General features: G+C 47.2%; 1 protein-coding gene across 1 annotated transcript in view; it reads right to left on the bottom strand.

Annotated features, from left to right (window-relative positions):
• Positions 1-6,455, bottom strand: part of LOC121551488 (epsin-3) — a 34,113-nt gene extending 27,658 nt beyond the window's left edge. Inside the window, exons 1-5 of the mRNA XM_045210710.1 lie at positions 6,284-6,455; positions 5,795-5,953; positions 5,463-5,546; positions 4,873-4,986; positions 2,225-2,402 (exon numbers count right to left, since the gene is read on the bottom strand). Coding sequence (XP_045066645.1) covers positions 2,225-2,402; positions 4,873-4,986; positions 5,463-5,546; positions 5,795-5,953; positions 6,284-6,352 — 604 coding nt within the window. The 5' untranslated portion in view covers positions 6,353-6,455. The remainder of the gene's footprint in view (positions 1-2,224; positions 2,403-4,872; positions 4,987-5,462; positions 5,547-5,794; positions 5,954-6,283) is intronic.
• Positions 6,456-15,594: the final 9,139 nt, after the last annotated feature.

Genomic DNA, 15,594 nt, shown 5'->3' with positions numbered 1-15,594 from the left:
CGGCTACCACCCGGTATCTTAGTAACTGCTGCCCTATGTACATAGTAATTGAACACTGGCCACTTAAATAATGTATATTATTTCCCGAATGCACTGTGTATACAGTACCAGTCAAAAGTTTGGACACACCTACTCATTCAAGGGTTTTTCTTTATTTTGACAATTTTTTACATTGTAGAATAATAGTGAAGACATCGAAACTATGAAATAACACATATGCAATTCCTAACCAATCAGAGCGCTTAGAAATGCGCATCTGGACACTGCACCCGCCCACTCAGGTCAGAGTGTTATCGTTGTCGAAGGGAGAAGACACATGTTTCTGAGGACTTTTTATTGTCGACAGTAACACGAATGTCTGAATGTTGTGCGTGCATTGAAATGTAAGTTGCAGGGGATTTTACATGCTGTGTAACAATAGGTAATTAATTACCACTAATTACTTCATGTTACTTTGATAAATCTCAGCCATATGTCATAATATTCTTTAATGTTAGAGTTGCCAATACTGCTTTGCGTATTGTTTATCATATGTAGTATTATTCCGTACTGCCATACGTGTTATTGCATTGGTTGCACAAGTACTTTTGTAGAAGTGGTTTAATTGTTTTATTGATAAACATAGTATTTTGCATGCACACGCTATCACAGCGTTTTCCATAGTGGCCTTTATTAAGGTATTTTATTAGTGTATTGGAAACACACACTGTTCTGCGGGCAGGCCTGCTGGTTTTGACTAGAGTACAGCAGAAGTGACTTTTCGTAGCAGGTTAGGAGTACTTAGGCAGCAGGTTAGAAAAATTAACGTTGCAGTTTAGGAGAATTAATGCAGCAGGTTAAGAGAATGAATGTAGCAGGTTAGGAGAATTAACATAGCAGGTTAGGAGAATTAATGTAGCAGGTTAGGAGAATTAACGTAGCAGGTTAGGAGAATCAACGTAGCAGGTTAGGAGAATCAACATAGCAGGTTAGGAGAATTAATGCAGCAGGTTAGGAGAATTAACGTAGCGGGTTAGGAAAACTAATGTAGCAGGTTAGGAGAATTAACGTAGCAGGTTAGGAGAATTAAGGCAGCAGGTTAGGAAAATTAACTGAGCAGGTTAGGATAATTAACGTAGCAGGTTAGGAGAATCAATGTAGCAGGTTAGGAGAATTAACGTAGCAGGATAGGATAATTAACGTAGCAGGTTAGGAGAATTAACGTAGCAGGTTAAGGTTACTACAAGCTTCACTCCGTTGATCTACGTGTGTGCGCATGGGTGGAGTTGAATTTTTGGAGCAGCGGACACGTTTTGGTAACATGATATCCTCACTATTCACACGGGGGCAATAGCAAAGTGTTTTTATTTTTGTAATTTAATTTGTGAAAGCAAGGAAGAGTCGCCTTACATGCTAGTTGTAGCTAGCTGGCAGCTTGGCTAGCTGGCTTTAGCCTGGCTAAAAATATAGCAAGCTAGCTAGCCTTTTTAGCTTCCCACTTCTCCATGTGAAATAATCCGATTTATAATGACAAAATATGCCCAGGTAAATATTTGTATACTTGCCAGTGTAATCTAAAACATTATCCCAGTTTGATATGCCACTTGTGTATTAATTCCCATATCAGCTAAAAATAGAATGTCATCATGTTTTGGTCACAGAGAAAAAAGCACGTTTCTAGTTAGCTGGCTACAGCAGGTTCTACCATTTCACAATAGCCTGGAATCACTAGTTATTACTTCTAAACCAAATACCTTTTTGGGGTGGATTCATGTTGTTTGGTTTACTGTTTGAACAGTTGCTGACATTATATTTGGTTATCAATGAAAAATAGGCTACTTTGATGAATAGCCTATATATCCTATAGATCAGATCAAGGAACCAAGCGACAACACTGCCCCCACGGCTGCGGAAGGAATGATACGGCGAGTCTCAATTTTAAGGAAGTTAAAAACGTATGTCGAATGCCAGAGCGTATTACAAGGAGCTGCCCCTTTTGTGACGAAAAACGACGTTGCAACTCTGCATCTTGTGTCTCCGTAGACTGCGTAGTAAAGCTTTATGAGAATCAGGTTAAGGTTAGGAAAAGGGTTAGGGTTAGCTAAAATGCGAAAATCATCCTTGATGCGACTCGAACGTATCTATCCGCAATCAGGCCTGACCCTCAGAACAGCCTTCGTTTCCAATAACGCGATTCTGCGTGCGTGTGCGCGACAGCATATCCCAGTTGCGTGGTACTACTCACAATTGAAAGAGGAATTGGACTCCCTGGACCGGCTGAAGTCATCCCCGTAGAGAGCAGTCATGCTGGGCTGGCTGGTGCGGCGGCCTGGGTACGGTGGAGGCAGAGAGCCAGAGCCCATCCCTGACCCTGCGGCTGCTCCAGCCATCCTCTCCTTGGTCTTCTGGGCCAGGGTCCTCTCCTAGAGAAATAGATAGCTAGGTATTTAGATAGGTATTTTATTAATCACTGATGGGGACATTAGGGGCCGGTTTCCTGGACACAGATTAAGCCTAGTCCGGGACAAAAAAAAACAGATCAATGGAGAATCTCCATTTGTTTAAGTATAGGACTAGGCTTAATCTGTGTCTGGGAAGCCACCCCTTCATGTCAAACAGAAGTCTAGGACTAGGCTTAATCTGTGTCTGGGAAGCCACCCCTTCATGTCAAACAGAAGTCCAGGACTAGGCTTAATCTGTGTCTGGGAAGCCACCCCTTCATGTCAAACAGAAGTCTAGGACTAGGCTTAATCTGTGTCTGGGAAACCACCCCTTCATGTCAAACAGAAGTCCAGGACTAGGCTTAATCTGTGTCTGGGAAACCACCCCTTCATGTCAAACAGAAGTCCAGGACTAGGCTTAATCTGTGTCTGGGAAACCACCCCTTCATGTCAAACAGAAGTCCAGGACTAGGCTTAATCTGTGTCTGGGAAACCACCCCCTCATGTCAAACAGAAGTCCAGGACTAGGCTTAATCTGTGTCTGGGAAGCCACCCCTTCATGTCAAACAGAAGTCCAGGACTAGGCTTAATCTGTGTCTGGGAAACCACCCCTTCATGTCAAACAGAAGTCTAGGACTAGGCTTAATCTGTGTCTGGGAAACCACCCCTTCATGTCAAACAGAAGTCTAGGACTAGGCTTAATCTGTGTCTGGGAAACCACCCCCTCATGTCAAACAGAAGTCCAGGACTAGGCTTAATCTGTGTCTGGGAAGCCACCCCTTCATGTCAAACAGAAGCAGACATACAGTGGGGAGAACAAGTATTTGATACACTGCTGATTTTGCAGGTTTTCCTACTTACAAAGCATGTAGAGGTCTGTAATTTTTATCATAAGTACACTTCAACTGTGAGAGACGGAATCTAAAAATCCAGAAAATCACATTGTATGATTTTTAAGTTATTAATTTGCATTTTATTGCATGACATAAGTATTTGATACATCAGAAAAGCAGAACTTAATATTTGGTACAGAAACCTTTGTTTGCAATTACAGAGATCATACGTTTCCTGTAGGTCTTGACCAGATTTGCACACACTGCAGCAGGGATTTTGGCCCACTCCTCCATAAAGACCTTCTCCAGATCCTTCAGGTTTCGGGGCTGTCGCTGGGCAATACGGACTTTCAGCTCCCTCCAAAGATTTTCTATTGGGTTCAGGTCTGGAGACTGGCTAGGCCACTCCAGGACCTTGAGATGCTTCTTACGGAGCCACTCCTTAGTTGCCCTGGCTGTGTGTTTCGGGTCGTTGTCATGCTGGAAGACCCAGCCATGACCCATCTTCAATGCTCTTACTGAGGGAAGGAGGTTGTTGGCCAAGATCTCGCAATACATGGCCCCATCCATCCTCCCCTCAATACGGTGCAGTCGTCCTGTCCCCTTTGCAGAAAAGCATCCCGAAAGAATGATGTTTCCACCTCCATGCTTCACGGTTGGGATGGTGTTCTTGGGGTTGTACTCATCCTCCTTCTTCCTCCAAACACCGCGAGTGGTTTAGACCAAAAAGCTCAATTTTTGTCTCATCAGACCACATGACCTTCTCCCATTCCTCCTCTGGATCATCCAGATGGTCATTGGCAAACTTCAGACGGGCCTGGACATGCGCTGGCTTGAGCAGGGGGACCTTGCGTGCGCTGCAGGATTTTAATCCATGACGGCGTAGTGTGTTACTAATGGTTTTCTTTGAGACTGTGGTCCCAGCTCTCTTCAGGTCATTGACCAGGTCCTGCCGTGTAGTTCTGGGCTGATCCCTCACTTTCCTCATGATCATTGATGCCCCACGAGGTGAGATCTTGCATGGAGCCCCAGACCGAGGGTGATTGACCGTCATCTTGAACTTCCATTTTCTAATAATTGCGCCAACAGTTGTTGCCTTCTCACCAAGCTGCTTGCCTATTGTCCTGTAGCCCATCCCAGCCTTGTGCAGGTCTACAATTGTATCCCTGATGTCCTTACACAGCTCTCTGGTCTTGGCCATTGTGGAGAGGTTGGAGTCTGTTTGATTGAGTGTGTGGACAGGTGTCTTTTATACAGGTAATGAGTTTAAACAGGTGCACGTAATACAGGTAATGAGTGGAGAACAGGAGGGCTTCTTAAAGAAAAACTAACAGGTCTGTGAGAGCCGGAATTCTTACTGGTTGGTAGGTGATCAAATACTTATGTCATGCAATAAAATGCAAATGAATTACTTAAAAATCATACAATGTGATTTTCTGGATTTTTGTTTTAGATTCCGTCTCTCACAGTTGAAGTGTACCTATGATAAAAAATTACAGACCTCTACATGCTTTGTAAGTAGGAAAACCTGCAAAATCGGCAGTGTATCAAATACTTGTTCTCCCCACTGTACACACTGTACGAAACCAAACAAACAGAATACTGGTGCCATGTCATACCTGCTTCAGCCTCTCCTCATCCCTCATCAGGGCCACCATCTGCTTGGCCTTCTCCCTAACGTTGACCCCCTGATCCCTGCCATCTCGGTCTGTGAACTGGAAGTCCCGTAGGGTCTAGAGGAGGAAGAGGAGGAAGAGGAAGAGGAGGAAGAGGAAGAGGAGGAAGAAGATACTAACTCCTGAGTGGCGCAGTGGTCTAAGGCACTGCATCGCAGTGCTAACTGTGCCACTAGAGATCCTGGTTCGAATCCAGGCTCTGTCGCAGCCGGCCGCGACCGGGAGACTCATGGGCGGCGCACAATTGGCCCAGCGTCGTCCAGGGTAGGGGAGGGAATGGCCGGCAGGGATGTAGCTCAGTTGATAGAGCATGGCATTTGCAACGCCAGGGTTGTGGGTTCGATTCCCACGGGGGGCCAGTATAAAAAAATATGTATTCACTAACTGTAAGTCGCTCTGGATAAGAGCGTCTGCTAAATGACTAAAATGTAAAATGTAAAATATCATTTATTATACTTTTTTTGCAGATTGTTTTTTTGGTTTCAACCCAACCCCCTGAGAAACTGACTTGGGATTCGAACCGTCGATCTAACCTGTATGGTGTAGACGTTCTCCCTGCACTGCTGCGCCACGCGTTCCGAGCCCGTTTTGATCAGGTAGTCGAGTAGCGTCAGGGCCTAGTAATAAAATAATAATACACTTCACTTATACACATTTCAAACAGACACCGTTCAAATCTAACAGTAGATAAAAAGACAAAGCAAAGCGTTAAACAATAAAACCAGAATATGATGATTAAAATGTTTTACGAAATACACAGGAACAGGATATTTAAAGAATGAAGGAACACTAACAATTGTATGTAGTAAATATCATTGAGAAAACAGTTAGTTTCCGAAGCCAGGAAGAACAGGTGAATGTTGACCTTGTAGACGTGTCTCCAGTTCTTCCCGCTGTCATTGAGGCGTTTCCAGATCATGCCCATGACTTCAGTGAACGCAACCACGTTGAAGGTCAGGTCAGCGATCTCTGACATCAGAGAGGAGGGGGGACCCCACGGGTCGTTGGAGGTCGCCTCGCGGACCTTAAAATAATATTATTAATACATATTTAGTTTGATAAAATATCATTCAGGCTGATCTCATTTTGTCAGCTATGCGCCATTTAAAAAGTAATTTCCGAATGAGCCCGCCATATGCAGCGTTCACTGTGAATGCAGTCTCCGCAAACATTGCTTTTAAAAGCACCAACAAAAGCACGATGGATTTGAATCCCGGCCTAAGATCAAATATAAAGTAGAATATATAAGAATGATATATGATGGCGCGTTTCTCAGACCCAAAGAAGCTTTACAATATATACAGGTAACCATAAACATGTTAAACAGCAAAAAACAATGAGCACAACAACAAACCTTGATCTCTGCCTCTGAGTATTGGTTGACCATGTTCTTCACCTGGCGGCGGAGCGATGACGTCTGCATGGTGATTGGTCGGTGTTTCACAGGTGTTAAGTAGTGGGTAACGGAATCAAACAGTGGGCCCGCCCACTAGCGTTCTTCTCACAGGTAGAGTTAAGGAGGGATGGGGGGGTCAGTAGAGTTAAGGAGAGATGCAGGATGGAGGTGGGGGGGGAGGAGGAGGAGGTCTGTAGAGTTAAGGAGGGATGCAGGAGGGAGGTGGGGGGAGGTCAGTAGAGTTAAGGTGGGGATGAGATGAGATGTGAACCTCTATGCCCAGGGGGTGTGTTCCTAGTGAGGAAGAGAACATCACAGTTAGACTGACATACAGATGCACACTGTAATATCAGTGACCAGTAGACCAGGACTGTATCCCAAATGGCACCCTATTCCCTATATAGTGCACTACTTTAGACCAGGGCCTATAGGGTAGTAGTGGTGTACTCAGTAGTGCACTAGGGAATAGGGTGCGTTTTGGGACGTAGCCCAGTGAAACCAATAAACCAGCTGAAACGACAAGTTAATTCAGTTCATAACAAGAACTGATCAGTGATGACGCCAACTGAATTAACTTTTCATAAGGCAGGTACAGTGAGGGTGTAATGAATACTCGGACAGAGTGGTAAGATCCAATCGCAGAATAGCGATGCTTTATTAGAGTACAGACAAGGGAATAGCTAAATCGTGGTCGGGCGGGCTGTGGTCAAAACCGGGCCAGGCATAGACAGGCAGAGGTACCAATGGAGCGGGCTTAGTCGTAGTCGAGGGCACAGGCACAGGATCAGAGGACGGTAATCACTGGGGTAGATAAGCAGAGGATTAAGCAATTCGGGGAGTCAAACAACAAGGCACAGGTCGGATACACGGGTAATCAAAAACAACAAACTCTCTCTCTCTCTCTCTCTCTCTCTCTCTCTCGGAACAAAACGCTTAGCAAGTCACAATGGAACAATACCTCGCACCGACTGAACTTCTGAGCACACCTTATATCCTGCCCTAATTACGGACAGGTGTGCTCAGAACTCAGGTGAACCAGATCGAGTCTGATGACTCCCCCTCTCTGTAGATCGGGGAAGTGTCAGACTCTGTCTAGACCCAGCCAACCCCCGATCCCTTACAGAGGGAAAAAAGTATTTGATCCCCTGCTGATTTTGTACGTTTGCCCACTGACAAAGACATGATCAGTCTATAATTTTAATGGTAGGTTTATTTGAACAGTGAGAGACAGAATAACAACAAAAAAATCCAGAAAAACGCATGTCAAAAATGTTATTAATTGATTTGCATTTTAATGAGGGAAATAAGTATTTGACCCCTCTGCAAAACATGACTTAGTACTTGGTGGCAAAACCCTTGTTGGCAATCACAGAGGTCAGACATTTCTTGTAGTTGGTCACCAGGTTGGCACACATCTCAGGAGGGATTTTGTCCCACTCCTCTTTGCAGATCTTCTCCAAGTCATTAAGGTTTCGAGCCTGACGTTTGGCAACTCGAACCTTCAGCTCCCTCCACAGATTTTCTATGGGATTAAGGTCTGGAGACTGGCTAGGCCACTCCAGGACCTTAATGTGCTTCTTCTTGAGCCACTCCTTTGTTGCCTTGGCCGTGTGTTTTGGGTCATTGTCATGCTGGACCCATTTTCAATGCCCTGGCTGAGGGAAGGAGGTTCTCACCCAAGATTTGACGGTACATGGCCCCGTCCATCATCCCTTTGATGTGGAGAAGTCCCCTTAGCAGAAAACCACCCCCCCAAAGCATAATGTTTCCACCTCCATGTTTGACGCTGGGGATGGTGTTCTTGGGGTCATAGGCAGCATTCCTCCTCCTCCAAACATGGTGAGTTGAGTTGATGCCAAAGAGCTCGATTTTGGTCTCATCTGACCACAACACTTTCACCCAGTTCTCCTCTGAATCATTCAGATGTTCATTGGCAAACTTCAGACGGCCCTGTATATGTGCTTTCTTGAGCAGGGGGGCTTGCGGGCGTTGCAGGATTTCAGTCCTTCACGGCGTAGTGTGTTACCAATTGTTTTCTTGACAAGATCCTCCCGTGTAGTTCTGGGCTGATTCCTCACCGTTCTCATGATCATTGCAACTCCACGAGGGGAGATCTTGCATGGAGCCCCAGGCCGAGGGAGATTGACAGTTATTTTGTGTTTCTTCCATTTGCGAATAATCGCACCAACTGTTGTCACCTTCTCACCAAGCTGCTTGGCGATGGTCTTGTAGCCCATTCCAGCCTTGTGTAGGTCTACAATCTTGTCCCTGACATCCTTGGAGAGCTCTTTGGTCTTGGCCATGGTGGAGAGTTTGGAATCTGATTGATTGATTGCTTCTGTGGACAGGTGTCTTTTATACAGGTAACAAACTGAGATTAGGAGCACTCCCTTTTAGAGTGTGCTCCTAATCTCAGCTCGTTACCTGTATAAAAAACACCTGGGAGTCAGAAATCTTTCTGATTGAGAGGGGGTCAAATAATTATTTCCCTCATTAAAATGCAAATCAATTAATAACATTTTTGACATGCGTTTTTCTGGATTTGTTTGTTGTTATTCTGTCTCTCACTGTTCAAATAAACCTACCATTAAAATTATAGACTGATCATTTCTTTGTCAGTGGGCAAACGTACAAAATCAGCAGGGGATCAAATACTTTTTTCCCTCACTGTATACAAATAACCATGACCTTTGACTCACTCTGATAAACAACAGAGCACCATATACTGATACCTCTGGGTTAACAGAGCACCATATACTGATACCTCTGGGTTAACAGAGCACCATATACTGATACCTCTGGGTTAACAGAGCACCATATACTGATACATCTGGGTTAACAGAGCACCATATACTGTAGATAGTACTTATCTCTAAATCACCTAAACATGTCTATCTTAATCCACGTCTCTTTAAAAAAAAAAAACACGACCCCTCACCCCATTCATGTTATTACAGTAGGAGGAAACACCCCATTCATGTTATTACAGTAGCAGGAAAGCAGAACAACTGATCCCAGACCTGTATAGTGAAACACAACACCTGGGCTCAGTTTTCTCTGAAAAGAGAGAGCGAGAGAAGAGAGAGAGAGAGAGAGAGAGAGACATGGTGGCACCTGACCACACACAGAGAGCTGACTATAGACGCTCTTCCCTCCCGCTCTGTCCAGTCAGCCATTTCAGATTCATGAAGGACAAAAGGACGTTTATTTTTTTTACAGGAATAGAAAATATTAGTTTTGAGGAGGGGGACTAAACCGCAAGGACATAGCCCTTTATAGTGCACTACCTTTGACCAAAGCCTATAAGGGGATATATAGGGGATAGGGTGCAATTTGGGACGCATACCTAGAAAATAAAATCCTGTACACTGCCATTGCCAGTATCACTTGTTTATTAAGCTTACGGCCTTTGTTAAAGCTTTTGCTTTCATTTTGAGGGTGTAAAAAGAATCAGTTAGGGTCCAATCCCAAATTGCACCCTATTCCCTATATAGTGCACTACTTTTGACCAGAGCCCTATGGGCCAATGGCACCATATTCCCCATATAGTGCACTACTTTTGACCAGAAGGAAACAGGGTGCCATTTGGGATGAATCATAGGCACTTTCTCCTTTGAAAGTTGTGTTGTCACAACAGACAGGGAGGAGCCCACCCCCTGCTTGTTTTTCTGACAGGATTCCATCATCACCCTGAGGTGAGAGTTACCAAACAGCTATGGACAAACCTGTTACACTACTGTAATAGGAAAGCATAGGGCTCACCTGTATGCACACTCCAACACATCCCTGTCCCAGACCTGACGAAGATCCTTATCGGATAGAAACATTGTGAACTTATAAACATACATGTTGGAGCAATTCATTTTGCGGGAGCTACTTTACTAGTACAAGATTGTTTCAGCCCAGCAGCAGCCCATGAACAGTGATGTGACTTAAACTACATACACTCTGGTAAAAAATTATGCACTCTCTTCTGTGTCCAGTCTTTTAGAAGAAACAATGGGTATAGAAAAATATAACAACAAAACAGCCCTGGTATGGACTACAACAACCTACTTAATAATGTTACCACCATGCTGCAGGGCCCCGAGTCAGCCCAGACACCACTACAACAACCTACTTAATGTAACCACCATGCTGCAGGGCCCCGAGTCAGCCCAGACACCACTACAACAACCTACTTAATGTAACCACCATGCTGCAGGGCCCCGAGTCAGCCCAGACACCACTACAACAACCTACTTAATGTAACCACCATGCTGCAGGGCCCCGAGTCAGCCCAGACACCACTACAACAACCTACTTAATGTAACCACCATCCTGCAGGGCCCCGAGTCAGCCCAGACACCACTACAACAACCTACTTAATGTAACCACCATGCTGCAGGGTGCCGAGTCAGCCCAGACACCACTACAACAACCTACTTAATGTAACCACCATGCTGCAGGGCCCCGAGTCAGCCCAGACACCACTACAACAACCTACTTAATGTAACCACCATGCTGCAGGGCCCCGAGTCAGCCCAGACACCCCTACAACAACCTACTTAATGTAACCACCATGCTGCAGGGCCCTGAGTCAGCCCAGACACCACTACAACAACCTACTTAATAATGTAACCACCATGCTGCAGGGCCCCGAGTCAGCCCAGACACCACTACAACAACCTACTTAATGTAACCACCATGCTGCAGGGCCCCGAGTCAGCCCAGACACCACTACACCAAACTACTTAATGTTACCACCATGCTGCCAGGGCCCTGAGTCAGCCCAGATACCACTATACCAAACTACTTAATGTTACCACCATGCTGCCAGGGCCCTGAGTCAGCCCAGAAACCACTACACCAAACTACTTAATGTTACCACCATGCTGCCAGGGCCCTGAGTCAGCCCAGAAAACACTACACCAAACTACTTAATGTTACCACCATGCTGCCAGGGCCCTGAGTCAGCCCAGACACCACTACACCAAACTACTTAATGTAACCACCATGCTGCCAGGGCCCCGAGTCAGCCCAGACACCACTACACCAAACTACTTAATGTTACCACCATGCTGCCAGGGCCCCGAGTCAGCCCAGACACCACTACAACAACCTACTTAATGTAACCACCATGCTGCAGGGTCCCGAGTCAGCCCAGACACCACTACACCAAACTACTTAATGTTACCACCATGCTGCCAGGGCCCCGAGTCAGCCCAGACACCACTACAACAACCTACTTAATGTAACCACCATGCTGCAGGGCCCCGAGTCAGCCCAGACACCACTACACCAAACTACTTAACGTTACCACCATGCTGCCAGGGCCCTGAGTCAGTCCAGACACCACTACACCAAACTACTTAATGTTACCACCATGCTGCCAGGGCCCTGAGTCAGTCCAGACACCACTACACCAAACTACTTAATTTTACCACCATGCTGCCAGGGCCCTGAGTCAGCCCAGACACCACTACACCAAACTACTTAATGTTACCACCATGCTGCCAGGGCCCTGAGTCAGCCCAGAAAACACTACACCAAACTACTTAATGTTACCACCATGCTGCCAGTGTCCTGAGTCAGCCAAACTACTTAATGTTACCCCCATGCTGCCAGGGCCCTGAGTCAGCCCAGACACCACTACACCAAACTACTTAATGTTACCACCATGCTGCCAGGGCCCCGAGTCAGCCCAGACACCACTACACCAAACTACTTAATGTTACCACCATGCTGCCAGGGCCCTGAGTCAGCCCAGACACCACTACACCAAACGACTTAATGTTACCACCATGCTGCCAGGGCCCCGAGTCAGCCCAGACACCACTACAACAACCTACTTAATGTAACCACCATGCTGCAGGGCCCCGAGTCAGCCCAGACACCACTACACCAAACTACTTAATGTTACCACCATGCTGCCAGGGCCCCGAGTCAGCCCAGACACCACTACAACAACCTACTTAATGTAACCACCATGCTGCAGAGCCCCGAGTCAGCCCAGACACCACTACAACAACCTACTTAATGTAACCACCATGCTGCAGGGCCCCGAGTCAGCCCAGACACCACTACACCAAACTACTTAATGTTACCACCATGCTGCCAGGGCCCTGAGTCAGCCCAGACACCACTACACCAAGCTACTTAATGTTACCACCATGCTGCCAGGGCCCCGAGTCAGCCCAGACACCACTACACCAAACTACTTAATGTTACCACCATGCTGCCAGGGCCCGAGTCAGCCCAGACACCACTACACCAAAATACTTAATGTTACCACCATGCTGCCAGGGCCCTGAGTCAGCCCAGACACCACTACACCAAACTACTTAATGTTACCACCATGCTGCCAGGGCCCGAGTCAGCCCAGACACCACTACACCAAACTACTTAATGTTACCACCATGCTGCCAGGGCCCGAGTCAGCCCAGACACCACTATACCAAACTACTTAATGTTACCACCATGCTGCAAGGGCCCTGAGTCAGCCCAGACACCACTACACCAAGCTACTTAATGTTACCACCATGCTGCCAGGGCCCCGAGTCAGCCCAGACACCACTACACCAAACTACTTAATGTTACCACCATGCTGCCAGGGCCCCGAGTCAGCCCAGACACCACTACACCAAAATACTTAATGTTACCACCATGCTGCCAGGGCCCCAGTCAGCCCAGACACCACTACACCAAACTACTTAATGTTACCACCATGCTGCCAGGGCCCCGAGTCAGCCCAGACACCACTACACCAAACTACTTAATGTTACCACCATGCTGCCAGGGCCCCGAGTCAACCCAGACACCACTACACCAAACTACTTAATGTTACCACCATGCTGCCAGGGCCCGGAGTCAGCCAAAACACCACTACACCAAACTACTTAATGTTACCACCATGCTGCCAGGGCCTTGAGTCAGCCAAACTACTTAATGTTACCACCATGCTGCCAGGGCCCTGAGTCAGCCAAAACACCACTACACCAAACGACTTAATGTTACCACCATGCTGCCAGGGCCCTGAGTCAGCCAAAACACCACTACACCAAACTACTTAATGTTACCACCATGCTGCAGGGCCCTGAGTCAGCCCAGACACCACTACACCAAGCTACTTAATGTTACCACCATGCTGCCAGGGCCCCGAGTCAGCCCAGACACCACTACACCAAACTACTTAATGTTACCACCATGCTGCCAGGGCCCCGAGTCAGCCCAGACACCACTACACCAAAATACTTAATGTTACCACCATGCTGCCAGGGCCCTGAGTCAGCCCAGACACCACTACACCAAACTACTTAATGTTACCACCATGCTGCCAGGGCCCGAGTCAGCCCAGACACCACTACACCAAACTACTTAATGTTACCACCATGCTGCCAGGGCCCGAGTCAGCCCAGACACCACTATACCAAACTACTTAATGTTACCACCATGCTGCAAGGGCCCTGAGTCAGCCCAGACACCACTACACCAAGCTACTTAATGTTACCACCATGCTGCCAGGGCCCCGAGTCAGCCCAGACACCACTACACCAAACTACTTAATGTTACCACCATGCTGCCAGGGCCCCGAGTCAGCCCAGACACCACTACACCAAAATACTTAATGTTACCACCATGCTGCCAGGGCCCCGAGTCAGCCCAGACACCACTACACCAAACTACTTAATGTTACCACCATGCTGCCAGGGCCCCGAGTCAACCCAGACACCACTACACCAAACTACTTAATGTTACCACCATGCTGCCAGGGCCCTGAGTCAACCCAGACACCACTACACCAAAATACTTAATGTTACCACCATGCTGCCAGGGCCCGGAGTCAGCCAAAACACCACTACACCAAACTACTTAATGTTACCACCATGCTGCCAGGGCCTTGAGTCAGCCAAACTACTTAATGTTACCACCATGCTGCCAGGGCCCTGAGTCAGCCAAAACACCACTACACCAAACGACTTAATGTTACCACCATGCTGCCAGGGCCCTGAGTCAGCCAAAACACCACTACACCAAACTACTTAATGTTACCACCATGCTGCAGGGCCCTGAGTCAGCCCAGACACCACTACACCAAGCTACTTAATGTTACCACCATGCTGCCAGGGCCCCGAGTCAGCCCAGACACCACTACACCAAACTACTTAATGTTACCACCATGCTGCCAGGGCCCCGAGTCAGCCCAGACACCACTACACCAAAATACTTAATGTTACCACCATGCTGCCAGGGCCCCGAGTCAGCCCAGACACCACTACACCAAAATACTTAATGTTACCACCATGCTGCCAGGGCCCCGAGTCAGCCCAGACACCACTACACCAAACTACTTAATGTTACCACCATGCTGCCAGGGCCCCGAGTCAGCCCAGACACCACTACACCAAAATACTTAATGTTACCACCATGCTGCCAGGGCCCCGAGTCAGTCCAGACACCACTACACCAAACTACTTAATGTTACCACCATGCTGCCAGGGCCCCGAGTCAGCCCAGACACCACTACACCAAACTACTTAATGTTACCACCATGCTGGCAGGGCCCTGAGTCAGCCCAGACACCACTACACCAAACTACTTAATGTTACCCCCATGCTGCCAGGGCCCTGAGTCAGCCAAAACACCACTACACCAAACGACTTAATGTTACCACCATGCTGCCAGGGCCCTGAGTCTTCCCAGACACCACTACACCAAACTACTTAATGTTACCACCATGCTGCCAGGGCCCTGAGTCATCCCAGACACCACTCCACCAAACTACTTAATGTTACCACCATGCTGCCAGGGCCCCGAGTCAGTCCAGACACCACTACACCAAACTACTTAATGTTACCACCATGCTGCCAGGGCCCCGAGTCAGCCAAAACATCACCATCACGCCAGTAACTTTCCTCTCATAATTCAGCCGTACCTATTAAACAAAGCGTTGTGGAGCAAACACACTGAGGATCAAGCCTCTAACTCAGGATCAAGCCTCTAACTCAGGATCAAGCCTCTAACTCAGGATCAAGCCTCTAACTCAGGATCAAGCCTCTAACTCAGGATCAAGCCTCTAACCTAGTCAGAAGTTGGCCTGGTTGTAGGTCTCCATGTCTGAAACTTCTAGAGGCTTTAGGATTGAAGGCTGGTGGATGGTGAATGGTACACTATATATACAAAAGTATGTGGACACCCGTTGCTGACAGGTGTATAAAATCGAGCCCACCGCCATGCATTCTCCATAGACAAACATTGGCAGTAGAATGACTTTCAACATGACACCGTCA

This window comes from Coregonus clupeaformis, chromosome 35 (assembly GCF_020615455.1).
Source record: "Coregonus clupeaformis isolate EN_2021a chromosome 35, ASM2061545v1, whole genome shotgun sequence".
Classification (NCBI taxonomy): domain Eukaryota; kingdom Metazoa; phylum Chordata; class Actinopteri; order Salmoniformes; family Salmonidae; genus Coregonus; species Coregonus clupeaformis.
The sequence above is the reverse complement of the archived record's forward strand: the minus strand, read 5'-3'. Positions and strand labels throughout refer to the sequence as shown.